The following is an 18754-nucleotide window of genomic DNA, read 5'->3' on the forward strand; positions in this document are numbered from 1 at the left end:
CATCACACGCGAAATGATATATACAGACATCACAACGAAAATCTAGTTGCTGTAATTTATTTCGTTCTTTCGTTCAGAAACAAAATGATGAAATGGGAAACGAAGCGTTCAGAACTAAAAAAAAGGTTTACAGGAAAGGATCTTTATTGGCAAAAGCACGTACAATTTCGCACAAAAGCACGATGTAACTGTGATAGAGTGACAGTGATTACTGGATTACTGTGTTCACATCTCCACGTTTTGTTTCACTTGTTAGTTGCATGCAGTCTAATAAAAAATGCAAAAATGTTGTAATTTCAATTAAATGCGAATTCTTAGAATCACAAAAATGCGCAAGAAAAACCAGTCTTTTACAAGCGGAAAAATTAGTTTCCGCAAAATGCAAAAATTTGCCGACTCCGGAAAATATTTAGTGCCACACAGCAGTTTAAAATATCAAATTTTACCGACCAATGAAGGTGGGAAAAACACATCACCTAAAACACATCATGTTTTAAACATTTTCTCGCGGCTAAGATTTAACTCCAAACTATGGCAAAGTATACATTTTTAAAAAGTTTAAAGACCAAAAGTTATGGAAAAAATATTTGTGTACCCTATAACTGTATTGTAACCTGACACCGGCTGATTAAATCTGCCACCTGCTGGGGAATGCCAGGGCTTACTTGAGAAAAGATAAGTCCTACAAGAACTGATCAAAAGGAATAATTTTTACATTTTATAAAAGAAGACAAATAGCTTGCTGGGATAAGCATAGAGATTTTTGAAAAGTTAAAAACACAAGAAATGATGACCAGTTAAATCTGATACAGAAAATCTAGCATACGTTTCAATACATAACTTCGACAGAATGCACTGGATGGAAAAGTTCTATGCTTATCCCACAGAACGTACTAAGAACAAAAATTCTGAAATTTTAGCTCAATTGAATAAATCCGTCTCAAGATATCTTTTCTTCCGTGAACGCGAAAATAACTCGTTTTGAGAAAACGAGCTTTAAACTTACAGTAACAGTACTTGTCAAAATAAAACTTCAATACCTTAAGATTCGAGTTCCGTGAAAAACAAAACTTCGAATTTCTTTCAGAATTTTAGGTTTTATATTAAGGTCCCGCCTTAATATAACAAAATAACAATTTAAGAAGCTTTTTATACCATTAATTTGATGAGTTATTACAGGAGTACGATCCCGTGGGGGTTTCCTGGTCTTTTTCGCTACCAACACGGACGACTTAACAGGCTCAAAAGGCACCGCATTTTTGGATAGAACTCGCCTTCCAGTCAACGTTGTAATAAAGTCACTCAATCGGAAGTGACTTGAACATACTTTGGCATTATCAGACACCTACAAAGCCCGGGAAACAACCGAATTAAACAAAGAGTACTCACGTACGAAGACGACATTTTGTAAGTGTATTTCACCTACCGTGTGATTTTTCGCTTTTCCGCGCCTGATAAATCGTTTCCAGGTAGTTTTAAGATGGCTCTGTGTTGGGATTCTCTTTAGGTCCCTTTGTTCGAAGGCGAATTGTAACGACGCTTGCTTGACCTCGTTCTGATGTCAAGATGACGGCGCGTGACAAAGTCGAGAAACAAAAAAAAGCAATCCCGCCACCAAACTAAAAAAATAAGCTATTGTTGTCTACCAGGCCTTGAGATAAACAATCCTCATTACAATAATCAATCAACGATTTGTGCAGTTTCCGACAAAACCATAAACAAATGTGCTGTTTGGATTTGTTGTCATCCAGTGATGATGAAACATGCGCTTCCGGCTCCCCCGCTCACCATTTGGCAATTGATAATAACTCAAACAAACAGTGACAACCCGATTCAAAATATCGTATGAGGTGAGCTACAATGGAAATAATGCTGTAAACTCCAAATTAATCCTGAAATAGGTGGGATATCTTAACTATCCCGGTCTTGGCATAAATAGAAACGAATGAGTGCCTGAATATCATTAAACACTGTGATGACGAAACAGTAGGAACAGTTGTAAATAGTCCGCGTTAGTTGGGTTTAGTCTCGATGCAAATCAAACACAGATTAAAAGAGTCATTGTGATCGGGTTTTGTCAATAAGAGTAAACACCTTCAGTTCGAGTAAAGGAGGGTTTAAGAGGCCGCAAAGGCAGAAAACTGGTTCATTAAGATGAATATAGTCAGTTTCATTTGAACCAAAGACTTAAAACGACGTCTCCCGGAAGAATTTAACGTGTCGGAGATCTACTTCCCTATTTAACCCATTGGCATCACTTACCTTTGTATGCCAGCACTGAAACCTATCCAGTTTGATAATTATAATTGAGTCTATGGGCCGATCCGCAGTAACAAAAAAGTTGTTTATTTCCCGGCCTGATCAATCGATTAACGGAAATCCAATCGGTCAATCGATATCAATCAATGACAATTGGTTGAGTGTTATCGATAGCTATCGGCCAATCGATGACCAATCGCCGGATAATCACAAGCTCGAGCCGAAAGGAGCAACGTATCCGTTACACGAATGGGAACATTTCTATTTCAGTCACGGTTTACGTTTTGTAAAGAATTATAGTTTTGCATTTGGTTCTGTTATGAAGATCAACAAAGTATTGTTGCTGTTGTTCACAAGGGAAATGGCAGCCGAGCATTCATTACGTTTAATCCCGGGCTTTTAACTTGCAACGATGACATAAAGCCGTAATACGCTGTGGTCATTTCCTGCTGGGTGTTTATTTAACGTGTCAACACCATATGCTTTCAGCATCGACCATCTTTCCTCATTTAACTCTCCTGACCTACCTAAGTTCCCTGCTAAGTTAGGGTAGAAGCAACTGGTTGCGTTAGCAACTCAGTCTTTGGCAAGTCCAGATACGAAACGTATTCTATATACCCGCCCAAAAAATATGGAAGTCGATGAAATTGCTAGTCGATGACAATCGATGGGAATCGATAATAATCGATGACAATCGATGGCAATCAAAAAACACAAAATTTTTGTCCATCGATTGGTCATCGATTTCCAGTATCAAACGATTAATTGTTATCAATTGTTATCGATTGCTATCGATTATCAGTTTCATCGATTGATCAGGGTTGTCACTACTTGACAAATTTTGGCCGAAGCGGACAAATCTTCAAACGCACCGCCGACAACATTTGTCCGGGGTAAAAACTGGACAAAATCGTTTAGGTACGGACCATTAGAAAAGTGATGGGGGGGGGGGGGGGGAGGGAGGGGTGGGGAAAAAAGCAAAACAAAAAATTCATGCAAGGGAAAATGCCAAGAAAAAAAATTCGTGTAAAGAAGAAGGTAAAGAAAAAAGTTCATGCAGAAGGAAGGTCCAATTGTGACCTTTATTTAATATATAAAATTTGCCAGTGTCTATTAAAAAATAATTCTTATTCAAAATATTCTTGGGGCATGTAGTAGATGCCTCTACAAGAAAGCGAGATAAGATCTGCCCCTGGAAAAAATTAGATGAGTTAGCTTCCTCTTGAGGCAATCCAGAGTTAGAATTGAAATATGATAAATCAGGTGAGTCTGTTTCTGTTCATGCCAGTGTAACAGATACAAATGATACTCTTGCCAAGATGTTGGCATCTGTAGATGAGTTTGTTTCCAAATATACTGGAGAAGGTCTTAGGAATGCTGTTGTAAATGAGCTGAAACGGCGTTACAATGCCTAAATTAAATCAAAACATTTATTTCAAAGAAAACAAATGCAAGTGCCAGAGCAGTCGAAAAGGCAAAATTATATGATGATTTTGACTGGGGAAAGTTCATCAGAACAAATGAAGTGCAAAACCTGTATGTCTCCCAGCTTGGTCTCTATTTAATGACAAATTTCAATCTTTCAAAGATGGACTAATCAATCCTATTGTGCTGGGATGCGCACAAACACCAGAAGGACATTTCAGGGAGGTGCAAAGTGTATCCCACCATTCCTTTTAATGTCAGGGGACACCTTCGCCCCTCAGGGCATTTTGACGGAATGCAGCCAGCTATCAGACTATGTTGAACTCTCACACGAAAGGTGAGTCCTACATTTATTTTCTATTTTTTAGTAAAATGAAGCCTAAGTTCATTTAAGTTATTACAGAGCACCATAAAAATTAAATAACTTTTAATAAACATTTGAATATTTCACTTTTACTAAACAGGTACTTTCTTTTTGGATTGACATTTTGGAGTGGAGGGCACTACAGAGGGGCTGTTTTGGTGAATGGTGTATGGCATCATTATGATGGGCTGTGGGAGAGGAATTCCAGAGGGCAGAGACTAAAAAAATGCACAGGGAAGCCGTCCACTCCAAGTGGTTTCCTCCTCTCCCACTGTGTGCACATTATTGAAAAGATTTTGCATTAAAAAGTGGCCTGTATCCTTTGATCTGTTGTGAGTGTAGAATAATTTATAAAGCACAAAAACATAGATAATCAAGATTTCACTGTTCAAAAAAAGCAATATTTGTCTGAAAAAAGAACTCGTGCAGAGGGTTTCACCTCAAAACAATTCCTGCACAAGCAGTGCAAGCTGACAATTCTCCACACCCCCCCCCCTCCCCGCCCCCGCCATCACTTTTCTAATGGTCCGTCCCTTAAATAAACAAAATTGTGTTTATTTTGTCAGTCATTTGTCAAAAAACCTTTTAATGGTATAAATTTAGCCTCTGGGTTGTTTCTCGCGTGTTGCAAAACTAGATTTGAACGAATTTGACGACTTTCACCACAGTCAATACGGATGCAACAGACGAGACAAAAATTGTCACGCCAAATTTGTCCTAGGATTTTGCCACGGACAACTTTCAATTTTGTCTGCTAGTGCGGATCGGCCCTATAATAGTTTAGAGCATCACTGAAGCGTTCTACTCGCAAGACAATAATAGACCGTCGATCACGACAAACATAGCTCATTGTAGAATTCACCACGGTTGCATCGGTGAATACGTGAAACCAATTCTTTTTCAGCCTCTGTTTTTAGAAGTAAAACACATCATTCAAAGTCAACTTACCTTTTTCGGCTCTCAGCAATGTTGACCAATATTGGTAAGAAGGTCTAAAATGTGTTCTACGGTGGAGTTTAAATCAGAACTACTTTGCCGTTTCCGAAACTACAGATGGGTCAGTTCGTGCACTAGGTAATTGCTACAAGTTCAGAATGGTGCTCCAATCCAATCGCTCAGTTCATAGTATGCCGAGAGCTTCTTCCATGCGAAGCTTGCATTCTGCATGCAACTTGAAACATATAAAACTATTTCTGGTTGTTGCCAATAGCTTGTATCACGGCTCGTAGAACCACATTTGTTTATGAAAGGGCATCAAGGTTAACGCGAATACTGATTACAAGTTTCCACGAAATCCATGCCCCTTTTGACCTTGCGAGAACAAACCGCAAATCTTTTGATGACTTTACTCGGAAACCGTCAAATGTAAAATGTGTGGTAACTTCGCATTTAGTTGAATTAGCAACTACATGAATTCATGTGGCGTTTATTATTTCCACACACACACAAAAAAAAACCCGGCAGCAACAACACCAAAAAAAGGCATTTAGTTATGGAGGACAGTCTGCTCACAAGAGGTTTATTTAGACAATCTGTGGTGATTTGCAAATTATGTTTTTACAAGGTATGGAAATTTCCTCGTTTTGCTAGTTCAATTTATTCGGTTTGGTGAAATGCTTGGGTGAATTTCTAGGTTATTGGTTAAAGACTGGTAAAGTCACCGCCGATAAAATGACTGCAAAGCCGTCGGCAAAAATAATATTACAATCTATGCTTTAGCGTGAATAATTATTAAACTTTAATACTACAAGTTTTTAAACTTCTGGACGTTTTCAGGCTTGTTAATGCATTTCTTAGCTTTACCTTGAATGATAATCAAGCTTAAACGAATCTTTTGTAACCTTTCTTTGACAATTTCGGTCATCCAGGCTTCATTAAAACGTGATTTACTGTTTGAAACTCAGATGTAGTGATATAAGCTTACGCATATTGTGTTTAAGGTTACCGTATACATGTACCTTCAGGGATGTCTCGTATCCAAGTGATGTAGCGCGTCCGATTTAAGTCGTAGATACCTAACCGCTATATCAAATTAAAAGCTTAAAGAGCTGGCTATCAAACCATACCAAAAATTTTGAATTAAAATGAATTGCCGATTTTTTCGCAGCCACTAAATGCGAGCGTCCTAATCACCTTTTGGAAGCTACAAGTTAAAGCGAATTTTGTTTTTCGCCAATTTATTTTTTCCTCGATTTCAGGACAAAAAGCGCTAAAAAAGCGCGTCTGCGTTTTGCCATATTGCAGTAAAAAGTTTACTTTTTGCAGTAAAAAGTTACAGAACATTTTCGAACTAGGATTTAAAAAATGTGAAGTGATCGTACAAAAATCGCTCTCGGAGAAAAAATATTTCGAAATAAACAATTCGCAGACACATGTTTGTTTTTTATACGTTAATCTAGCTACTGTCCAAATTTGAGGGCAGTCAAACAAATTCCCTTTGAGTTGTAACTCTTTAAAGTGTCTGCTTCAAGCGAAAAAATTTATTCGAGAAAACAGCGCTAAGAAAAATTTCTTGCTTCGCAAACGAACTCCGCCCACAAACGCCTTCAACTGGGTTCTCAGATCACTGAGTCAATCAGCGCTTGGAAAATTTACTACCAAAATTTAAGCGAGAATCTCCAAAAACCCTTGTGTTTCGCAATGCGCTCAAGGCGGAGAGATAATTCTCTTCGGGCCGATTAATGACGATATCCCTGAATCGGTGTACTCAGAGATAAATGGTGAGATGATAAGGGAGGCTGCGTTAAGAACAAAGGGATCAGGGGTCCATGCGGAGTTGACGCTAATGGTTTTAGAAGAATGATGGCTTGCAAATCCTTTAAACAGTCGTCTACAAAATTATGCGAGGCGATAGCCACAATGACAAGGACTCTATGTACAACTTATATCGACCCTGCAACCATAGAGCCACTGGTGGCAAGCCGATTGATTCCCCTGGATAAAGGTGAAGGTGCAGTGAGGCCTATAGGGGTCGGCGAGGTGATACGAAGGATTATTGGAAAGTGTGTAATGAACGTTTCTAAGGGAGACGTGGTTGAGGCGAGTGGTTCACTCCAGCTATGCGCAGGTCAAAAGTCCGGCAGCGAGGCTGCTATACATGCTATGCATGCCATATTTGAAGCAGATGACACGGACGCGGTACTGCTCATCGATGCTTCTAATGCATTCAATGCACTTAACAGAGCAACTTCACTGCATAATATCCGGGTTCTCTGCCCTGTAATTGCAGCATATGCCATCACTACTTACAGGAAGTCGGCACGCTTGTTTATTACCGGCGGCAAAGAGATCATGTCAGCTGAAGGAACAACACAGGGTGACCCACTTGCTATGGCCCTCTACGCCTTAAGTGTGCAGCCGCTGATCACAAGCCTGCAGGCGGCGTCCAGTAATAAACAGTGCTGGTTTGCTGACGATGCCTGTGGAGCTGGTTCTGTACTGGAAATCAAGAAATGGTGGGATGTCCTCAACAGCCTTGGCCCAGTCTTTGGCTATTTTCCCAACCCCAAGAAATGTTGGATTATCTCAAAGCCAGATAAAGAGGCAAGCGTGAAAGAAGTGTTCAAGGACACGGCTGTCAATGTGACGGTAGAGGGACAAAAACATCTGGGTGCGGTGATAGGTTCACGGGAATATCTAGAAGAATACGTTAGCGAGAAGGTGACCAACTGGGTCAGCGAGATTACCAAGCTGGCAGAGTTTGCTCTTTCTCAGCCTCAAGCGTGTTATGCTGCTTACACCTTTGGCCTCAAGCACCGATGGACCTATTTTTTGAGAACTTTGCCTGATATTCAAGAATTATTGGAGCCTTTGGAGAATGCCATATCTAAGGTGCTCATCCCTGCAATTACGGAGCATAGGTGCGCTCGGCTGGACAGGGACATTCTAGCACTGCCAGTCCGTCTAGGCGGGCTTGGCATGACAAACCCGTGTCTTGACGCAAATCTTGAGCAATCCTCCTCCGTCAAAGTTACCATCCCGCTGGTCCAATAGATCGTGGCTTAATCCCATCAGATGACGGATGATTCTTTGGTCAAGCCACTACAACAGGCAATGAGGAGTGAGAGAGCAACGGTGCTCCAAGACAAGGCAGAGCATATCAGAGGGGTAGCCCCACAGAAAGTCCAACGGGCACTTGACCTTGCTGCGGAAAAAGGGTCATCTGTTTGGCTGACGGTATTCCCCCTTCGTGAAATGGGTTTCAATCTAAATAAGAGAGAGTTCCGCGATGCAATCAAACTGCGCTACGATTGGCCGGTTGATGATATCCCCTCCACCTGTGTATGCGGTGATGCTTTTACAGTGGACCACGCAATGATATGCAAGAGAGGTGGGTTCGTTACCCAACGTCACAGTGAGCTGAGGGACTTAGAAGCCGAACTCCTCAATATGGTTTTTACCGATGTTGAGATTGAGCCTGTCCTGCAAGACATCTCGGGTGAACAGCTGGGAAGAGGTTCTAATCGAGCTCCAGATGCGAGATTAGATATTCATGCGCGCGGGTTCTGGGAGAACCAACGATCAGCATTCTTTGACGTGAGGGTTTGTCACCCTACTGCTGATTCGTATAGGGACCTAGAGCTCCAACAGATATACCGCAATCATGAGAACGAGAAGAAGCGCCTTTACGCGAGGAGGGTTTTGGATATCGAACAAGGAACTTTTACACCCCTTATTTTCACGTCAACAGGCGGCATGGGAAACGAGTGCTTGCAATACCATTCCAGACTGGCGCAGCTGATCTCCATCAAGAAAGGAGAACATTATGCTAAAACAATCTCCTGGATAAGAGCAAGGACATCCTTCGCTCTACTAAGATCCGCACTAATCTGCCTAAGAGGTTCAAGAGCTAGAAGGAAAGCCTTTTGTGACTTTAAGAACATTGATATTGACATTGAAACCCAGGAGGGAGCCATTATGTAAACACTGTTGAAATAGGTTTTAATAGTTTATTTCTTTTATTTACTTTTACCTTGTAATATACCGATATTGACGTTGAAACCCAGGAGGGAGCCATTATGTAAACACTGTTGAAATAGGTTTTAATAGTTTATTTCTTTTACTTACCTTTACCTTGTAATATACCAATTTGTATGGAATATGTTAATTAATGTTATGATGATGATAGTAGTATTAGTATTAGTTGTAGTAGCCATGATATCATGATTAGATACGGAAACATGTTTTACAGGTTTAACAGACATCAAATTATGTAAATATTATAGCATTTTGTAAAGCTTAGCTCTAGTTTTTGTCACAATAAACACTCCTCTCTCATTATTATTAACAAAAGAGTCACTGTAAACGTCGCTGTTATCGCTGTCGAGTTCCCAAATTTTTACAGAGCCTTTCTCTTCTCTTGACTCGATCTTTTTGCCCGCTTGATACGATAGCTATGGCTTCATCCGCGAGGCCAACTTTCGCTTCTTCACTCACTGATGTATTTTCACTCGTTCTTCGCTTTTTCGAACTGGTAAACGGAGTTTTCCGTGGCCATGTTTACTTACAACTTAATAGAATTACACCTAATACGAAAAATGCTTGGATTAACGTTGCTGATTACTGAGTAGCCAGCCAATTCGTGGTATCCATCCATATAGGTAATATTCCCGCGAAAGTAGTCTCGGTTGATTGCATACACGTTATAGGGTTGTCAATCAAGAGGGAACTTTTACTTCCGGCCATAACGTAAACCTTCCATTTCTCCGCCAGGATTAAGATTTTGTTTTCAGAAATTTGAGATTACTCTTCGACCATTACTTTGAACCAAAAATCGAAATTTGAAGAAAATTGCCGATCTGAGGTATACTGTAACCTTAAGTAGATTTCCTCGTGTCCAGTTAATTCGGTTTGGTGAAATGCTTAGTTGAAATGTCGAGTAGGAGATTATGTATGTACCCTGTCTGCAAATGAAGCTCTACTTTGATTTTGATTTTCTATTAATTTGGTCGAGGGCACATAGCCCCTATTTTCCTTTCGAGAGGTCTTTGGGATTTACATGTTGGGCTTTGGTATATGTACAGTGAGGTATTTACATTTATTTTCCATTAAAGTGAGATAGTTCTAATATTGAAAAAAATATATGTGCAAAGAGCTATATTCAGTAATGAACAATGCAAATTAAAATATCATTTAACATATGCTTATAAAAAACTCAGGGCGAAGAAATCCTCATCCTGTCCATTTCTCTGTGAATAAAAATATCATTTAGATATATAAAAAAGTTCAGTTGGTGACAGCGCTCTCCTCTCTCCGCTCTCTCTCTCTCTCTCTCTCTCTCTCCTTTACATTTCCCAAAAATTTATCATGGCGTGTTTCGCTGCCTTTGAGCGAAACAAACTTCACCAGTTTTTAAAGATTGTTTCCTTTTCACCTAAGCGCTCGATTTACGCTTTTTTGAGTTTTTCTTTAGTCTTTGCCTCGTTTTTTCGCTGATTTTAAGTTTTGTTGGCTGTTCCTATATTCCAAAAGGAACGTTCCTCAAGTATCGACTGTTCCTCGTTTTTGTGTTCCTTTTGACTATAAGAGGACCAGATTTTTTACATGGTAGGAACAAAACGTTCACACTAAATGGAACATATTGTTCTCAAACTGATAAATTAGGACTGTTTTGTTCCGAGTTCCTTTCTGTGCATGGAACACATTGTTCCGAAATTGATAAACTAGGACTGTTTTGTTCCGAGGTCCCCTCTGTAAATGGAACACATTATTCCCACATTGGTCATTTAGGACTGTTTTGTTCCTAGTTGATATCTGTTGATGGAACACATTGTTCCCAAATTGGTCATTTAGGACTGTTTTGTTCCGAGTTTCTATCTGTTGATGGAACACATTGTTCTCAAGTTGGTCATTTAGGACTGTTTTGTTCCGAGTTCCTATCTGTAAATGGAACACATTGTTCCCAAATTGGTCATTTAGGACTGTTTTGTTCCGAGTTTCTATCTGTTGATGGAACACATTGTTCCCAAATTGGTAAATTAGGACTGTTTTGTTCCGAATTCTCATCTGCCAATGGAACATACCGTTCCCAAATTGATATTTTTGTTCCGAATTCCCATCTGTGAATGGAACAGTTCGTTCCCAAATTGGCCACTTATTACGAAATATAGGACTGTTTTGTTCCGAGTTCCTATCTGTTGATGGAACACATTGTTCCCAAATTGGTCATTTAGGACTGTTTTGTTCCGAGTTTCTATCTGTTGATGGAACACATTGTTCCCAAATTGGTAAATTAGGACTGTTTTGTTCCGAATTCTCATCTGCCAATGGAACATACCGTTCCCAAATTGATATTTTTGTTCCGAATTCCCATCTGTGAATGGAACAGTTCGTTCCCAAATTGGCCACTTATTACGAAATATAGGACTGTTTTGTTCCGAGTTCCTATCTGTTGATGGAACACATTGTTCTCAAGTTGGTCATTTAGGACTGTTTTGTTCCGAGTTTCTATCTGTTGATGGAACACATTGTTCCCAAATTGGTAAATTAGGACTGTTTTGTTCCGAATTCTCATCTGCCAATGGAACATACCGTTCCCAAATTGATATTTTTGTTCCGAATTCCCATCGGTGAATGGAACAGTTCGTTCCCAAATTGGCCACTTATTACGAAATATAGGACTGTTTTGTTCCGAGTTCCTATCTGTTGATGGAACACATTGTTCTCAAGTTGGTCATTTAGGACTGTTTTGTTCCGAGTTCCTATCTGTAAATGGAACACATTGTTCCCAAGTTGGTCATTTAGGACTGTTTTGTTCCGAGTTTCTATCTGTTGATGGAACACATTGTTCTCAAATTGGTAAATTAGGACTGTTTTGTTCCGAATTCTCATCTGCCAATGGAACGTATTGTTCCCAAATTGATAATTTAGGACCTTTTCTTCCGAGTTCCTCTCTGTGAATGGAACATATTGTTCCCAAATTGGTCATTTGGGACCAGATTTCGGACCATTTCTCTGCGCATTCCTATTTTGTTCCCAAATGGAGGTGTACTTTGTAAGGCAAACAATAGGGCGCGCTCAGACCTGCTTGGGCAAGTTTGGTTGCATGTCACTGTCATGAATTTTGCACAATAGTAATGAGGGCGGGCAAGTAAGGGCATGACTTGGCAAATACAAACATATATGCAGTTCCTTTGCTTGTCATCGGCTCCTTGGTTATGGGTCAGATTTAAAGGAGATCGTGTTGGCCAAATGCTCTTCAAACGGCAAAATGAGCAAGAAGTGCAAGGTCAATTGGTCGGATATCGATGGAGCATCACCCAAACCAAAACGGCTTCACTTGGAAAAGGATGAAACCGACAGCTTGTATCACTGCCCAATACAAGAGTGTGACCATGGTGGATTTCAAAGTCAAAGAGGGTGCAGAAAACATGTTAATACCAAGCACAGTTGGTTCTTTTATTTCGATGAAAAGCCCAATTCGAAAGAAATCACAGATTCGCTAAAGGTAGCAAGAAATGTTCCAATGGTGAACACAATTCAAGATCAAACAAGTGAGACTACAAAACATGCCGGAAAGTTACTTCCCTCATTTTCATTGTCGTGTGACATTGGCGAAGTATTCACGAGATGGTTGACTGGAAGTGGTGGCGGTTGCAAGAAAGATCGCGCAGCTCAACAAATAGTGACAAGATGCTTTAAGTTTCTTAGATTTTGTTGTGAAGACGAGGAAGAGTTGACTTTTGACGTGGTGGACTTTAGTTTGTGTTCTCCAAATTTGTTGTTCAAGTTTATCGACTACTTACAAGACGAATGCAAGCTTGGACATGGTGGACGTTTAGGCTACATAGATGCCATTTCTGAAATGATCGACTTCAGAAAGCTGCATGGCGCATCAGAGGCAGTCTTTCGAAAGTTCTCTGCAACAGAGCTGTACCTCAAAAGAGCGCGAAAGACGGTTGCTAAGATGATGAGATTGCAGTGGACACAAGATTTAGACATCGAAACACTAGAAGCGAGAGGCCATTGGGCAACAATGGAGGAGTTGTTGGAGGTGGTGAAATTCCATCTGCCGCGCTACGAGAATACCGTGAAGATTTGCAAATCGAGTCCAACTCAAGTTAACCCTTCAGACTTGACATTTGCCACGAGATTCGTTGCCATGTATCTGTTCATCAAAGTGAAGGGGTCGCGTCCCATGACTTATCAATATTTGACGGTGGACATGATTGCTACAGCTAAGGAAAAGGGTAGATTCATTGATCAGAAAACGTTCAAGACTGCTGGAAAGTCTGGATTTGATTGTTTGATTCTGACCGATGCAAACATGCAAGTTCTCAATGGCTACATCTCGAACGTCAGACCTTTGCTTAAACCCCAGTGCGATTTCGTTCTCGTCAACAGAAATGGGGGCCAACATGGTAAATTGGGGGAGATCATGAGCAAACTGGTGTTTGATGCAATTGGAAAGTACATCCATCCCACGCGTTATCGCCAAATTGTTGCAACGCAGAGCCTCAATGAGCTCACTAGCGAGGAGCAGAGGATTTTGTCGGAAGACCAAAAACACAGCTCTGCTGTTGCCAAAGTTCACTATCAAAAGCAACGATCCCGTGAAGTTGCTTTGAAGGGTCACGAGTGCCTACAAAAACTTCAAGGTGCCAAGGGTTCAGAGGTGGACGAGGACGTCCACGCAAGACTCGGAGATTCAACTTCCGACGCCGGGCCTTCAGTTGGAAGAGTGCAAAATATCAACTCCTCCCCCAATAAGGACGCCCTGCCTAAAAGAATCTTGCGCTCTCAGAGGAACATTCGTCGTGTTTTGAAATTCACAAAAGAAGAGGACGATTTTCTAAAGGAAGGGATAACTAAGCACGGGTTTGGACAGTGGACTGCTATTTTGAGAGATGACGATTTCCAATTTCAAGACGGAAGAACAGCGGACTCTCTAAAGAAAAGGGCTGGAATGAAGATGCCACTCGGTTAGCAATTCAACTAGCAAAAAACAACAAATGCACACCGACTAAAATGCAGAGGAAACTGGACCATTTAATTATCGCAATTCGACAAACAGCTAGCCTGTTAACACATCTACGGAACGCGTTTTATAAATGATCAAAGTGTAATAAACTCTAATTTCTTGGACACAAAAGTCTATTCTTGTAACGAGTTATCGTAGGTACATGTAGCGTTCTGAGTGCCTAATTCTATCCTATCTATTATTAATTCTAATTCTATCCTAATTATCAAACTACTGAAAAAGACCACCCTACGGCCTATCTTACGAGGGAAAAAACACCGCTTTTACTTTTGACTAGTAAAGTATCGAGTTAGAACGTTCTGGGATTTTTTGACTGCTCGTTGACTGCTGGATTGCCTCTTTCGCTTCTTCTTGTTAGAAGTACTAGCTCGAAGTAGTTCAGCAGAGACTGCACAGTCGTTGAAGCTTGAATGAGGCACAGACGCACCACTTGTGCTCGGAAGAGGAGTGATGAAAATACTCTGTACCTCTTCCGTCTCATCCACTCCATTACACTGCTGAGTGATGAAAATACTCTGCTCCTCATCCGTCTCATGTGCATGTTGCTGATGCTTTCCAGTGAGTTTTCTAGACGACTTTTCTCGCCACGTAATTTTCATGTCGATGCCATTTTTTGTCGCAGTGGTCAGCAATCAACAGTTATTTTACACCAAACAATAAACTCGATTAACAAGCCACAGTGACGGTAAATTCGTGTGAGAGGAATTTAGGAAATGATGTCTACTCATGGTCCCAGTAGGGGCTATCAACAACATCAACCAGAACTAATGAGGCAAGCGAAAAGAGTTGAGAAAATATTATCTACAGCGGCGTGTTTTCATCGTGTATCACACAATTATTACGACCCATGTTAAAAACACGAACAAGAATAAATAAACTGAGACAGCTCTCATCTTGATGTTGGGGAAGGTAGGAAAGCGACGTATGAGTGTCACTGGGTTTTGAAGAAAGATGTAACATTTTCTATGTCACCGCAAATGTGGGGTGTGGTTCAATAAAAACAGTTGAAACAGAATATAGAAACCAGAGATAAGTAAAATCTTGTATTTCAAAGGCCAAAGGATAAAAGCGCAAATGTTATGCTTTAGTTTTGCAAAGAGATATTAAAACAAATCTGAACATTTTCGCAAAATCCGTGAAATCCGTCCTTTCCGCCGTGATTACAAGAAAGTTTCATCCAACTGCCTCCCAGTACTGGAAGTTTCCACCGAAGGTTTTTCCTATTAATGGCGGAAAGGACGGATTTTACGGATTTTGCGGATTTTTTAATTTAATTTAAATCTTCTCTTTAAAACTGTAAGTATAATATAAATAATATATTATAATATATCATTAATAATATTTTACTTACAGTTTTAAAGAGAAGAATTAAATAAAACCAATTGAAAAAATCCGCGAAATCCGCGAAATCCGTCCTTTCCGCCATTAATAAGAAAAACCTTCGGTGGAAACTTCCAGTACTGGGAGGCAGTTAAGTGAAACTTTTTACTAAACACGGCGGAAAAGACGGATTTCACGGATTTTGAAACATTGATAGATTTAACTTAGTCATTCCCTTCCATGTCTCAGTCAAGTGTCTTCTTGTGAGAGAACAGTTTGGACCGTTTACCTTTAATTTTTCAACTTTGTTTCAAAATCCAACAACGTTGCTGTTTTTCAATTTTATATTGAGTGGGAAATTGCAGTTCAACTTCTAAATGCTTTTACGCCATGGAGCGACAATGAAATGATATAATATCTCAGACGTAACAGATTTAACGAAAAGTAGCAAAAGGAACGAGGACATTTGGGAAACGATCCTCCACATTTCCCAAAATTTTTACAGGGTTTATTTTACTGCCTTCGAGAACATCAAAGTGCTCTAGATTTTGAAGCTTGGTTCTATTTTACCTAAACGTTTAATAGATGCTTTTTTAGCTTTAAAGCTGAACTTGTTGGTTTATTTTTCACAAATTTTAAGTTTTTTCGGCTGTTCCGATATTTGTAAAGGAACGTTCCTCTGGGATCGAGTGTTCCTCATTTTTGTGTTCCTATTAACCTTAAGAGGACCGGCTTTTTACAGAGTAGGAACATAGCGTTCACTGTAAGGTAAGACAAGAACATTTTGTTCCGAGTTGTCAACTGCAAGTGGAACAAATTGTTCCCAAATGAGTGATTTAGGACTGTTTTGTTCCGAGTTCCTTTTTGTACATGGAACACATTGTTCCTAACTTGATAAATTGGGTCTGTTTTGTTCCGAGTTCCTATTTGTGCATGGAACACATTGTTCCTAACTTGATAAATTAGGACTGTTTTGTTCCGAGTTCCTATTTGTGCATGGAACACATTGTTCCTAACTTGATAAATTAGGACTGTTTTGTTCCGAGTTCCTATTTGTGCATGAAACACATTGTTCCTAACTTGATAAATTGGGTCTGTTTTGTTCCGAGTTCCTATTTGTGCATGAAACACATTGTTCCTAACTTGATAAATTGGGTCTGTATTGTTCCGAGTTCCTATTTGTGCATGGAACACATTGTTCCTAACTTGATAAATTAGGTCTGTTTTGTTCCGAGTTCCTATTTGTGCGTGGAACACATTGTTCCGAAATTAATAAAGAAAGACTGTGTTATTCCGATTTTGCTATCTGTGAATGGAATATATTGTTCCGAAATTGGTCATTAGGAACAAGTTTTGGACTTTATTGTTCCGATTTATCGATCCGTTAACTATGTATTGTGTCACTGAATAGGCGTGTACAGACCTGCCTGGGCAAGTTTGGGTTGTATCTCACTGTCATGAATTTTACACAATAGTAATGAGTGTGGGCAAGCAAGGGCATGTTTTGGCAAGTTGAAACGTCCTTTTGTTTCGGCTAAGATTTAAAGGCGATTGTGCTAGCCACATGTTGTTTAAAGGGAAAAAATGAGCAAGAAGTGCAAAGTCAATTGGTCAGATGTCCAAGGAGCATCACCCAAACCAAAGCGGCTTCACTTGGAAAAGGATGAAGCAGACAGCTTTTACCATTGCCCGATACAAGAGTGTGAACATGATGGATTTCAAAGTCAGAGAGGCTGTAGAAAACACGTTAGCACTAAACACAGTTGGTTCTTTTATTTTGACGAAAGGCCCGATTCTAAACAAGTAACAAAGTCGCTGACGATTGGAAGAAATGAAGATGAGACAAGCGAGACCACAAAGCACAACGTGAAGTTACTTTCTTCATTTCCATTATCATGTAACATTGGCGAAGTATTCACGAAATGGTTGACAGGAAGTGCTGGCGGTTGTAAGAAAGATCGTGCCGCTCAACAGATAGTGACAAGGTGCTTCAAGTTTCTTAGATTTTGCTGTGAAGATGAAGAGGAGTTAACGTTTGAAGTGGTCGACTTTAGTTTGTGTTCTCCAAATCTGTTGTTTAAATTTATCGACTACTTACAAGATGAATGTAAGCTCGGTCATGGTGGGCGTTTGGGCTACATAGATGCTATTTCTGAATTGATCGACTTCAGAAAACTTCATGGCGCATCAGAAGCAGTTCTAAGAAAGTTCTCTACGACAGAGTTGTACCTCAAGAGAGCCCGAAAAACAGTTGCAAAGATGATGAGATTGCAGTGGACACAAGATTTAGACATCGAGACTCTGGAAGCAAGAGGGCACTGGGCAACAATGGAGGAGTTATTGGAGGTGGTGAAATTTCATCTGCCGCGTTACGAAAATACCGGGAAAATGTGCAAAACCAGTCCAGCCCAAGTGAACCCCTCAGACCTAACATTTGCCACAAAATTTGTAGCCATGTATCTGTTCATCAAGGTGAAGGGATCGCGGCCCATGACGTACCAATATTTGACGGTGGACATGATTGCCACAGCTAAGGAAAACGGTGGATTTATCGATCAGAAAACGTTCAAGACGGCTGGAAAATATGGCTTCGATTCTTTGATTCTGACCGACGCAAACATGCACGTTCTTAACGGCTACATCTCGAACGTTAGACCGTTGCTTAAGCCCCAGTGTGATTTCGTTCTCGTCACCAGAAATGGAGGTCAGCATGGCAAACTGGGCGAAACTATGAGCAAACTGGTTTTTGATGCAATTGGAAAATACATTCATCCCACACGTTATCGCCAAATCGTCGAAACGCAAAGCCTCAATCAGCTCACTAGCGAAGAGCAAAGGTTTTTGTCTGAGGACCAGAAACACAGTTCTGCGGTTGCTAAAGTTCACTATCAAAAGCAACGATCGCGAGAAGTTGCCCTGAAGGGTCACGAGTGTCTTCAAAAACTTCAAGGTACCAAGGGTTCCGAGGTAGACGATGACGTACACGCAAGACTTGGCGGTTCAACGTCCAGCTCCGGGCCTTCAGTTGAGACAGCTCAGAATAAAAACAGCTCGACCCCCATAAAGGATACCCTGCCTAAGAGAAACTTGCACCTTCAGAGGAAAACTCGTCATGTTTTAAAATTCACGAAAGAAGAGGATGATTTTCTGAAGGAAGGGATAACTAAGCACGGGTTTGGACAGTGGACAGCTATTTTGAGAGATTCCGATTTCGCATTTCAAGACGGAAGAACGGCGGACTCTCTAAAGAAAAGGGCCGGAATGAAAATGTCGCTAGTTTGATAAAGAGACTGGAAAAGTGTGGACACTGACTTTCAATGCAAAGCTGATGGGTGTAAGCAGAGTTTGTTGTACACAAAACAGACAAAAATCAATTGCTTTATTGTAAATGCATCTTCCTGTCTCCA

General features: G+C 40.3%; 2 protein-coding genes across 2 annotated transcripts; both read left to right on the forward strand.

Annotated features, from left to right (window-relative positions):
• Positions 1-6765: 6765 nt before the first annotated feature.
• On the forward strand, positions 6766-9106 carry LOC145487002 (uncharacterized). The gene is given in 1 exon segment (XM_081465712.1): positions 6766-9106. A coding segment is annotated over 1 exon segment (2124 nt). The 5' UTR covers positions 6766-6847; the 3' UTR covers positions 8972-9106.
• A 7318-nt stretch (positions 9107-16424) lies between these two features.
• On the forward strand, positions 16425-18629 carry LOC145486703 (uncharacterized). The gene has a single exon (XM_081465413.1). It carries the CDS (start codon positions 16932-16934, stop codon positions 18627-18629), a length of 1698 nt encoding a protein of 565 aa, XP_081321539.1. The 5' UTR covers positions 16425-16931.
• Positions 18630-18754: the final 125 nt, after the last annotated feature.

Source organism: Orbicella franksi, chromosome 5, assembly GCF_964199315.1.
Source record: "Orbicella franksi chromosome 5, jaOrbFran1.1, whole genome shotgun sequence".
Taxonomy (NCBI): Eukaryota; Metazoa; Cnidaria; class Anthozoa; order Scleractinia; family Merulinidae; genus Orbicella; species Orbicella franksi.